This window comes from Natator depressus, chromosome 1 (assembly GCF_965152275.1).
Source record: "Natator depressus isolate rNatDep1 chromosome 1, rNatDep2.hap1, whole genome shotgun sequence".
Lineage (NCBI taxonomy): Eukaryota > Metazoa > Chordata > Testudines > Cheloniidae > Natator > Natator depressus.
Genome location: NC_134234.1, coordinates 232,045,831 through 232,057,970, shown reverse-complemented (window position 1 = coordinate 232,057,970; position 12,140 = coordinate 232,045,831). Strand labels below are relative to the sequence as shown.

The 12,140-nt window shown below is 38.9% G+C and overlaps 2 protein-coding genes across 5 annotated transcripts in view; one reads left to right on the top strand and one right to left on the bottom strand.

Moving 5' to 3' along the window:
* The window catches only part of PYROXD1 (pyridine nucleotide-disulphide oxidoreductase domain 1), a 40,529-nt gene extending 37,769 nt beyond the window's left edge, over window positions 1-2,760 (top strand). For both annotated transcript variants that reach the window (XM_074937891.1, XM_074937902.1), the window contains exon 12: window positions 260-2,760. In XM_074937891.1, the coding sequence (XP_074793992.1) occupies window positions 260-508 (249 nt within the window). In that variant the 3' untranslated portion in view covers window positions 509-2,760. The remainder of the gene's footprint in view (window positions 1-259) is intronic.
* Window positions 1,863-12,140, bottom strand: part of RECQL (RecQ like helicase) — a 31,798-nt gene continuing 21,520 nt past the window's right edge. For 2 of the 3 annotated variants that reach the window (XM_074937880.1, XM_074937872.1), the window contains exons 13-15: window positions 11,196-11,415; window positions 9,578-9,707; window positions 1,864-8,204 (exon numbers count right to left, since the gene is read on the bottom strand). In XM_074937880.1, the coding sequence (XP_074793981.1) occupies window positions 8,034-8,204; window positions 9,578-9,707; window positions 11,196-11,415 (521 nt within the window). In that variant the 3' untranslated portion in view covers window positions 1,864-8,033. Of the gene's footprint in view, window positions 8,205-9,577; window positions 9,708-11,195; window positions 11,416-12,140 lie in introns of all 3 variants that reach the window. The other variant, XM_074937864.1, reaches the window with a different exon arrangement.

The window sequence follows — 12,140 nt, the reverse complement described above, 5'->3', positions numbered from 1 at the left end:
AATTAAATCACAGGGCGATAGTGGACTGCCCCAACGTGATATAGTGATGTGGTGTCAGAGTGAGGAATAGAACCCAGGTCTCTTGACACCCAGTTCTCTGCTCCAGATCATGCTGTCTGTAAGCCAGTGAGAGTTGTTTGCACACATCTGAGAGTACAATTTCCCATTAACATAAACCCTTTTGAAGTTTGCAGCAAAGAGAAGATTCTGAATCATTGTGTTCCTCTTGTAATATCTTAATTTTTCTCCCCATCTCCAGGTGGTGCTTTTGGGAAAGTACAATGCTCAGGGTTTGGATTTAGACTGTGAACTAATGTTGAGGTGTACCAAAGGGCAAGAATACGTCAAAGTGGTGATGCAGAATGGACGAATGATGGGAGCTGTATTGATTGGTGAAACAGATTTAGAAGAAACCTTTGAAAACTTGATTTTAAATCAGATGGATCTTTCAGCATATGGGGAAGATCTCCTAAATCCAAATGTTGACATAGAGGATTATTTTGACTGAAACAAAAACATTGCTTTCCATGATTTTATTTAGAGTTTGAACTTTCAGTGCTGTGGTTTATATAACAGTTTACTCTGAATTTACAGAAATCAAGTAACCAGGTGTAATTAAAATTCTGGAGTGAAGATATAGTGCTGGTGCTGCCAGGCAGTTGGGTGGTGGGAGATACGTGCTGAAATGGAGCAGCACAAAAAAAAAAATTCTTCGGCATATCAGGACAAAGTGTACATAAGTCTACGATAAATCAGATTGGGAGTTACTGTACCTTTTTTTAAAACAGGAATTTTTCATATTTTAGTAATATAGTACTTGAAAACCTTGAACTGTGGCAACCAGATTGGAATTCTATATTGTTTGACAACTGGCTTGTCCTTCCTTGTCATTCTTAACCGAGCGTGTTGGGAGTACTGCACTGGCTTGTCCTAGAAGTGCCGCCTAGCAATTTGGGGCTGGTAGAGCACAAAGGCACTTAAAGAAAGGGGTAGCGGTCACACTGCATCTTCAGTATCACCTGCAGGAAGACTTGCATTAACAGGATCCCCTGGAGGAGCCTTACTCTTGGAAACTGCTACATCATGTCAGTTTGGGCATTATACAGATTTTCATCAGCCCATTCCCAAAGGGGAAGTCCAGGGCATGCACTAAGTTCTTTCTGGCCCCTTGTGTCCAAATGTGCGTGCAGGTTCATCCCAGGTAACTGACACTGTCATTTAAAAAAGACACTTAAAACGGGCTTGTTTTTCCTAAGACTTTTTTGCTCCGTCAGATTTATTTGAACTCTGTTTCCAGGGAGGAGTTTGTGGAGGTATTAAAGCCTAAAACTTGTATTGTGGCAAGTGCCAATTGAATATTTAATTTTGAGTTGCAAAATAATTACGCTTTTATTTCTGCCACTAAAATAAATTTACAATAATAATCTAGCACCTAGTATATTGGAAGTTATACAAGTGGCATGTTAAATGGTGATGGTACAAACCAATTCAAATCTCAAGCATTTCCTGCAGCTAGCTTTCAGTATCTGTTAACCCTTGAAAATAAGTGCTCAAAGGAGCTAAGAACTTTAAAGCCATTCCTAAATATCTTCTCTGTATTCTACAGTGCAAGCTACAGCAATGAGAGATTTTAATATAAGAGCCAAGTATTAATTTCCAAAGCAATATTTTTTCTTTTTAAAATTACACTAACAGTACAGTGTACTCCACTGAATGAGGATGGCCATTTTCATTGAAACTTCCTCCAGAAAATCCCTTTAGCCTAATTATGTAGTATTCATTGCTGTTCATAAATAAGCAGGAGTGAATTAATTCCACTTAAAGGGAAGCTTTCAGTAAATGGTGTTTAATCCTGTATGAAATTTTAAGCTTTAGTCTTAACACACATTGAAATTACTACAAGAAACAATAAAGATGAATCAAAACAAGTAGTTTTTATGCAGTACAAAACAATTTTGGTAGCTGTGGATATTGCTGAAAAAAAAATCTTAAATGTAACAGTCTAATTTTCCATTTATTGTCAAAACTATACTAGGGCTCACAGCCAAAAATATTGAAACAAGGAAGTTGTGTTTTTACAGATGCTCCATCACTGACACCTGCTGTTCAGAGAAGGGGGGGGGGGGAGCATGACTGTAAGAGATAAGGATGAAACTTTTCCTTTTCTATGAGGAACTTGGCTTATTTATCATGAAGCACTAGCCTACAAACATATCAGGTGTGACTACCCTCCCTGGCCCCAGCCAAATCAGCAGCAGATAAATGTTTTAACCACCTGGAAAAGCTGTTAGATAAACACAGCATGTAAGAATTTTGAAAACTTGAGAACTAACCTAACAGGTGCCTAAATATAGCTTTATTGTAGGTACCTGAGTTTTTTGAAAATCTTGACAAATGCATATATATGTAGGTGATTTACCAGAGCATCATGTCTGCACCTATTAAATCTACATTTAAGGATGTGAAGTCACTTGCTTATTAAATTCAGCTATAAAAAGATTTCTTTGGTGAAGGGGAGGGGAGGTTGTACTGCAGAAGAAAAGAGAAGATTTTCTTTGTTGGTATGGACTGTTAATATAGATCCATATGAAGGTTTGGTAAGGGAGCAAAGGAGAGTTAAGGTGATCAAAGCCACACTTTGGAAAGCAGCCTTTTTTCATAGTCATGTAATGCCCCAAACCCTGCTCCAGCATTCTGGTATGATGTATTACCTGCCTGCTCTTTCTGTGCAGCAATTATTTTAAAAAATGTGGACTCCACACTTCAAAGAAGTCAATGACCAAAACACACTGACGTCAATGTTTGAAGGATGAGGCCCAGGGGTAAAAGTATGTATGGCAGGAGAAGGCAGTGATATTCTAAGCTCTGCCCACACAAGTACCATTAACAGGAGTTCAGAATATAGTTAAGTCCTTTTGTGGGGGTTGAATATACCAAGTCCATCAGTTCTCTTGGGCTTCACAGGGTTTGCTTCCCCTGTTTGAGGTTTGTGTGACCTGCTAGGTTCTTTGGGAGTTCAGACCTGCTAGAGCTCTTCACGTTTGGGGAAGAAAGGGGTGGTACTCTCTCCCACCCACTCCTTTAGTATGGCTAAAGCTGCTGTTCCCAATCGATTGATCATTCAGTGGTAAGAGGAAAAACCATATTATAAAGATCTTCACAGTTAAATGTAAACATTTAAAGTATTATCATTAAGCATGTGATTAGCAGCCATTAAAATGAGGCAGGTCACATCTCTGAGCTATCGTTTCAGGTTCTATGACCAGACATCACTGCAACAGCTAGCTTTGAAAAAGTGACCAAAATGTACTTCTCACTAACTGTACCACAGAATCTTACAAATGGAAGTGTGTGGAGAACGATGCTGTAGCATGAAAGAGGGTCTGATATTCCAGCACAGGCCCAATCCTGCCAACCTCATCCTGGAAAAATGCATTAACGTCCAGAATTTTCCCATAGTAAAACTTGCAGAATTTAGCCAAACACTAACAATATTAGCTGTTTTCTTTCCTAGGATAAAAGATGGCTAAACAATTTCTTTGAGATTTTGCTGATGGGCTTGTACACACTGCTAGCCTTCATAATTAATTTTCATGAAGTTGGCCAAAAGACTTTGCTAAATGCTAATTTTATAAATTTTACAAAATGCACCAAAATTTCTCATTAACAGCTCAATATCCATTTTTAAAGCCATCCAGGCCAAACTAACAGTTGGTGTGTTTAAAAAGTAGCTGCACGCCAGAATAGCTGACATAAGAAATAGCATAACTATGACAGCTGCTCCTGCTGTGGTACACCAAACTTCTAAGGTACCTAGTAGCACACCATGTGTACCACACCTGTGGCAAGCACTGAAGGCACTTCAAATTCTAGGCACTTAGACCAAATGGGTCCCAGCTACTCTTCATACACATGGCTAAAGGAAGGGACATTTTACTAGGGCTGGCCAAAAGGGGAGGGTTGCAAATACTCTAGCAACAGTGGCTTAGACAGTTGCAATTTAAGGTGGAACAATAGTGGTTCCTAGTTGGGCTTGGTGAGGGGAGGGCTGTGGGTGCTAGGGTTCCTCAAGTCTGGTACCTGGGTGCCTCTCCAATCCAGTCTCAGCTAGAGGCAAATAGGAGCTTTCAGGTTTTAAGGCCAGGATAGGTTAGTATTATTGAGGCTCCTCTGCAGTTACTTCCTGCCCAGTCTCTGGTGCTTGCCCACAGGTTCTGCACTACCTGATCTGGTTGCAACATCTACTACTCACAACCTGTTCATGCACAGTATGAGCTCCACCTGTGACTCCCCTGCATTCAACTTGCCTGCTACTCCAAATTTACTATGCAGCCACCACTCCTCCAAAGCAAGATTTGCTGAGTCAGGTTCTTCCATAGAGTTGCTGCTTCCTCCCACTATGGACCAGGGGAATGGGATGACATTCATCATAGATGGTCAGGGGGAAGGGAACTGATAGGAATGGTAGTTTCCTGCTTAGCCAATTTAAAGAAAGCATTTTGTGAGACTCCTACATGTTAAACAGTAAGCCAGAAACGATTTGCAAGTTAGAGATAATGGTACAGAATGAGGCAGATGCCGGGGAGAGGGGAAGGGAACAAGACTCATCTGAAACTGAAGAAAGTCTAGAACTTTCTGTGGCCAGAACTCAGATTTACTCTCGTTTTCCACTATTATAGCCGTGGTTTCTCTTTATCAAGCACATATAGTTAAAATACACTATCCAGAAACACAAAATAAAACAAAGTATGGCAATTGTTTCAAGATACAACATTTTGAAGCAAAATAGTGAGCTTCCATAGAAATACAATGCCCAGTTCTGTAACACAGTGCAAAAAGTCAGTACAATCACTTCTATGAAAATATTTCCGGTGTAAGTGCACATGTGCAGGTAAGAATGTCAGTGTGCAACCAGGTGCCTACAGGCCACTTACATACATTTGTCTACATTTAATAAAAACCATAATATTTGTATTCGTATCTTTGAAATTAAAAATTGCTTGACATTTGAGCTTGCCAGCATAAAAGCCTGGCAGTTGTCATCCTGCAGTTATAACAAAAGAAAGGTGGACCAGTACTGCTATTAGGTCTTAAGCCATATGCAATGTAGAATTGGGCACCTACTCCATAGTCCCTTCAATTCTGATCCACTGTGATTTGTTAATGTACAATACTAAAAAAATTCAACACTAGACTTTCTGCAAGCTTATACGTAGGGAAAAAAACACCAGGATGGATTTATAGCAAAAAGCAAGAGTAATGGTTTGGTGGGGATCTCTCAAAAACTCTCAATTTTCTACTCATATTCCCTTCTACGATGAAATCTCCCACCCCTTCAGCCTCAGGCCCTGTCAATGCTTAACTGGGAACAGAATTTGGAAACTGTTTTTGAATGCATTTCCAGCAAAACAGGCCGAAGACTATTCAAAATTAGTTTTGTTTGGAACAATATTTAAACTCACGTTCCAAATTCTATTCCAGGGCCAGTGTACATGGCATCATAGTCAAAAGCTAATACCAAAGCTACAAACTTTAGCTGTATGTGCTAAATTCCCTGCGCTTTCAGAATATTTATCAAGACCAGTTGTCCTACCACCAACATTCCCTATGATCTAATAGATCATTTTTCAGCATCATTTCTTTGTCTCAGTAATTATTACAGTTTTGATTAACTAGTTCTGCACCACAAAGAACACTTAGCACATTAAGGATGAACCTGCTATGGACAACCAATCCCAGAAACTTAAGCCAGCACAACAATGCAGTCCTGAGGTTTCCTTACACCACCCCATTAAAGGGATTAATTTATTTGTGCAAGTTTTGTCTACTAAATTTCAGTGATCTGCATTTTTTCATGTCAACAGCATCATTTTAAGTAGCTGATATGCAGATTGCCCACCAGGACAAAATTCAGCTAGTAAAATGTAAATTTGTTTATATGGGATAAGAAAAATTTTAGGCATGGGCTTGTGTCAAATTTCAGATCCAGATCAGAACTTCACCGAAGTTCTAGGGGCTTGGGTCTATCTCTAATATACATATGTAAAAGATACATACACTTTAAAGCACATACATGCATTTTGCCTTAGGGAATATGGGCAAGGATGAACCCCAACAAGCCACTTTACAAAACCTGCAGTGGCCACATGGCATCCTGCCATCAAACAACATGCTTTTACTTGCACAGTGCTACTGAGTATAAACAAGGCCACTGTATATTCAGGATTTAGGAATGACAGATAGAATGGTCTTAATGTGTAACAATCCTTTCTCAGATTGACTAATGCACACAGCTTGCCTGATAATCCTGATTGTTATTGTAGGACTGTTGGTAACCTTACATCATCAACCCTTTGGATGCATATTTAAAGATCAAATAGTTAGTCAAAGGAACATGTCAGTTTCAAGCTCCCAGGGTGTCACTGCAAACAAAAATGATAACGTTCAGCTACAGTGTGCCATCTCAAAACTTCTCCTAAAATAACGTTTCCAATCAGTTCAAAAGTGATTTTATGTTCTCCTTAGAAATTTGAATTTGAGGGACCAGATCCTCAGCTAGTGTAAATCCGCACTGATTATTCCCTTGACATGTGGGACTATGCCAACTTGCCCCACCTGAGGATCTTGTCCAAGGTCTTTGTTAGTAAATTTTGTTCTTTTCTGTCTGCTAAAAACATTGATTTACTTCCTAGTTTCTGACAGATGAGCCAACAAAAGCTGCCTTGTTTGCTATCATTATCTAAGCTGTTGTAAGTAAGTATCAGCAGCATTTTACAAATAGGGATTGTTCAGTGGCTTGTGCTCTCTTTGCCGTCTACAAAAATAACAGGTGTGCATAAATGAATATATATGTATGTTTCTCAGAGACAAAGTGGTTAAGCTAAAAAATTAGGGTTGAGAGGCGATACTGCAGTAGATAAATTTAAGGTAGGCCATATTCTAGGCCTAAAACACTTAACAGTGTGAGTACTGGAAAACACATTTCCATATCTACTCCATGAAGTACTGGTGCGCCAACAGATCAGAGAATACTGCCCACATCCTAACACCGCACAGATTGGAGCAGAAGTATGTGTGTTCCTGTGAGACTTTAGGCCTAATTATTCATCAGTGAATGGCAAGTTTCCTATTGACTTCAGTGGGAGCAGGATGAGGTCCAAGCTGAAGTATGTTGAACTAGTTCTATAATTTGTGTTTAAAAGGTAATGACTTGTTATTTTCTTGGTCAAATTCATTAGTGAAATTGTTGTTTGTACATTCACCGAATAATACAACATGAACTAAACGAAAGAAACATGCTCAAGGGCAAGGAACTGGGGGTTTTGTTTTTGTTTTAAATAAGGTGCTTTTGAAAAGCCCACAAGGGAATTAGGTGCCCAACTCCCATTGACTTTCAGTAGGAGTTGGGCACCTAATTTTTTCACATGCTTTAGAAAATACAACCGTTAAGCCACCATACCCTTTTCTAACATTTAAACAGATCTTGAAAGGGTAATTTTTCCATCTGAACAACAAGCAGGAGAAATTTAAGAGATAATGTGATAAATATATTTGTTGTTGTGTATATGTGAATATATACTGTTTAATTTGCTTTTCCTATCATTAGAAGCAGTGTAGCTAGAGGGTATAATGCGGATGCTTTACGTTTATGAGTTTAAGTGCATTACTACAGTATATTTTACTATGACATTGTGTGCTTTGTAAAATAAAGAGGGTTTGAAAAAAGCAATATATATTGAAATGATCTGCATGAGACATCAGACCCATATCATCAGATATGGGCTGATTATTTTGATAACCCTTTGTTTATCCATGGTCTACTTAACGCCAGATTTTTGTCTGCTTGTATGTTCAGAAATTGCATATATTTGTTTTTTGCCCAATCTTTCTGAGGAACACACAAATCCTTTGCATTTAAAAGAAGCAATTAATAAAATACAAATTATACTTCTGCACCTAGTTCTCACAGAGAAGCGGAAATGGTAGGATCCTAGATATACTTTTCATTGTAAAATTCAGTCCAGGACTACCAGCTAGTCATCGTCATCCTCAAGCTTAAGCTTCTTTGTTTTAGGGTTGTTCTCACAATGGCGCCGTTTCTGTGCTTTTGTCTTCTTTGCAGCAGAGTTCTGGATAGTCTCAGAAATGTCTTCTCGTACGTTTCCACCAGTCCCTCCAGAATTAGAAGACTGAGGAGATTTGACCTGTGGATCATAAACACAGCTCAATTAAGACAGACTCTCTTTCTCCTTCCTCAGTACATACTGAGGACGTACCATAATGATCAAGCTTTATTAAGGGTGATGCAGAGATGAGTTCTTTTTGTGGCCATTGTTCTACTCTTTTACAACAGCATCTGTGAGATGTTCCTGTGGCATGTCCAAATTTCTTCAAAAGATAATGTGTACAGGGCAGCATTAACAGTGTATTATGCCCACAGTACCTGCTACATTCAGAAGAATGATTCAGCTGAACCTGAAATACCCCTTTAAAGGCAGTAACATCTGTGACAAATACATAGAATATGTTGTTGCTACATCATATTAAGCTGCTGTATGTAAGATACTTGAGATTTTCAGTCTAGTCAACAGAGTTATTATTTCATCCATTCAAATGATCAGTTCCTGCTAACGATAAAGCCAACATGGCTGTTGAGCAACCAATTGCAGCCTCATTAGAGCTGATCAAGGGTCTGATTCTGTAAACTCTTGCTCACGTGGCACAGTTCTTTCATGAGCAAAATGTGGCAGGATCTGTACCTATTTTAACGTTATGTCCAAATAGCTATAGAATGTAAGTGGTCCCTAATTCTATGTAAGTGCCACTCTTGTTAATCTATATTTTAATTGGGGATAGAGAGGCAAGTTGAAATAGCATTTACAGACTGATTCAGTCATTTTTAATAGTGACTACAGCAACAATTATTTTAAATAAGTCTAAACACTGGTCCACGTTCTTGTTACATAACAAGATGTTAATTCCTATTACCTCAACTAAAATTGATAGCATTGCTAATGATTTGCATAGGTATAACTGGAAAGAATATGTTGCTATAGCTACATAGCTTTCGACTTCTTATTGTCAAAAGGGTTTCAAATATAAATCAACATCGCTATAATGCCTAATGTGGAATCTGTAAGAGACGGTTCACAATGACAATTGTAAGTCTTGTGGTTTAATATTTATATTACCTGGAATTCTATTCTTGCTGAAATATGATTCTAAATGCATTCATCACACACAGTGAGAATGAGTAAATCCGCTCAGGTGAAATGTAAAGAGAACACAAACACTTCTGAACTTTTTTTTTTAAAATCAGTACTGAACTTTCCCCCCTCCTCCTCATCCTCCTACATTTTGCATCTTAAAATGTGTAATTGAAAAGACACTACTGCAAAAGGATCAAAAGAAACATATTTAATGAGGTAGAGGGGGAATGCACTGAGGAAAAAACATTCTTAATTTTACACATAGTAAACAGGCACTAACCAGCTGTGGTAAATACTAATGGAAAAATAATCACATAAGTAGTCAGTATATATATTACACGCACACACACACACACACACACAAATACCTTGTCAACACTTTTTTTGTTTGATCTCCCGGGCATGGTGATAACATGTGCCTCATTTTTTAGCAGATCAGCTTTGGGTCCAATTTTCAAGTAGGATATTGTAGCAAATGCTGTGAAACTGAAGTCTTCCCTGCAAAAGATAAGCCACAGTCAGAGGAAAAAACTGGTAACAGGAGTAGTGTGAACAGAGTAGATATGAGGGGGAAATGGAGACATTTAGGAACTGTTATGAATAGATGCCCCACTAATTCCTTGATCCTGTTGCACCTATGCAAGCAAATAATCACTGAATTAAAATGGCAGTTGGCAGGATTGGCTCTTGAATTAAGGTATAAAGTGCCCACTTTATTTTGCTGACTTTTTGGCACTTCTCATTGGTCTAGTGGAGTACAAATAATATGATATCTGGACATTAAGCGAGGGAAAAAAAAAAACGTTTTGACTCCATCAACCTTCCTGTCCTATCAGGCTCATAAAGGTCAAGTGTGTAAATCCTTTGTCATTTTTTGTTCATGATGGAAAGTTAAGATCACGGGATGTCAGAGTCCCATATATTCAGAGGTCCTGATGTTGAAAAGAAAGCAGCACACATCCATGGAATCACAGGTTACAAAATGAAATCTGTGTCATTTTCATTGTGTTTTCTTAAGTCTCACATGCCCCAGTAAACCCCTAATGGTGCAATAGGTTCTGCACAAGCAATCTTCTTTGCCCATCTCATCTCAATGCAGTCAATGTGGTGCTGCACAAGTGCAACAGTTAGTTTGCCTCAGTGGCACTTGTTCCAGGATTGGGGACTATCATTAACAAATTTAGCATTTACCCCCCCACCCCCAAAAAAAGAAGCAGCAGCAGCTTTTTTAAACTACAAAAGCAAAAGTATTACTTTAAGCCACAAATGTCTTTTTTTTTTTTTTTTTTTAAGTTTTCAACTTTTCTGTCTTAAAAATGACATACAGATTATTTTTCAAGAGTAAACAGAAAAATAATATTCTGTGCAAACTTTTTATAGTCAGGTTAGAAGTTTCTGAAATGAAGGAATTGCTAAAACATCCACTTTTGTGATATTATACCAAAACAGCACTGTTGCAGAGAAAACAGGTCAGTAAAAGCTTTCGTATCCAGCATGCTGGAGGCATGGGGGAGCTGGTTAGTCAAAAATTCAAGTTAACTAAGAGTTATACTTACCAATGGAGGGAGAGAGTTTGGGTGTGGGACGGGGTGGTCAGGCAGGGGGTTAGGGTGCAGGATTTCAGGATGCCAGATCTGGGCAGTGCTCACCTTGGGTAGCTCCCCACAAGTAGCAACATGTCCCTCAGATCCTAGGTGGAGGTGCAGCCAGACAGCTCTGCACACTGCCTCTGCCCACAGGCACCGCCCCCAGAGCTCCCATTGGCCGCGGTTCCCAGCCAATGGGAGCTGCAGAGCCAGCACTTGGGGCGGGGGCAGCGCATGAAGCAGCGGGACAACCGGAGACCTGGCAACCCTATTGAGGATTTGTATTGGGAGATATCAAAAATGCTGGTTTCTAGAGCTTTCTGGTTGGTAAAGTGCCAGATAACACAACTTTTACCGTAATTAGAAAATTTCAAAGGGAAGAATGAATAGTCACACATACTTCAGATACTGCTGCAGAATGAAATGGGCAATAATCCTCTCCAGTTCATCACGAGGAAGCGTTGGAGGAACAACATCAGCCACTCTTAACTTTGACACACCTTTGCCCAGCCAGGCATCAATTAATTTCAGTGGAGTGAGTTTTTCACTCATGTTATCCGCTTGCTCTAGTATTTTGATTAGATCCCTGCAGTATCCCGTTACATCCATTCTCTCAAATGCTACAAGGGAAAGAAGAGGTTTATTACTTCAAAACAAAGCATACTGTGCCAGAGATGTTTCTTTTCAATAAAATATAAATCAATTCTATACCGCTGTAATATTTTGAACTTAGATGTTTGTGATTATCATGTATTGTTCAAGTCACATTTATGCTTGTACTTAATAATTTAATCTCCAGTCCTGCAAAGACTTTCATATATGCTGAACTTTACACACTGAATAGTCAATTTCAGTGGCACTACTCCGAGCATAAAGTTACGCATGTGCTCAAGTCTTTGCAGGCTCAGGCTGGTTATTTTGTCAGTCATCTGAAATGCTGATATACTACTGCAGCTTTTAGTATTCAAATTCTACCTAGAATTCTAGACCTTTCCCAGCTACCTTCTAATGGGATTAGAAACAACACTGACATTTCAAATAACAAAGCTGATGCATCCAGCTAGTTTTTTTAAAATGGATTTCATAGTAGCTTGTCATGAATAAGTCTCCTAATTTAGGTAGGAAGCAATTTAAATCTCATTTGGACATGTGATGTGACTTCAGTGTTTTTGTTATTTGTGGCATTTTGCTGACTCACAAACTAGGTAATATATTATTTGCAACTGGGTTCTCTCTCCCCCCGGTGGTATTTATTCTGAAACATTTACAGAGCAGAGCAAAGTAAAGTTACACAGAGCTTTACCGCATATAAATTGAGGCAAGAAATGTCTTAGGAGTTTACAGA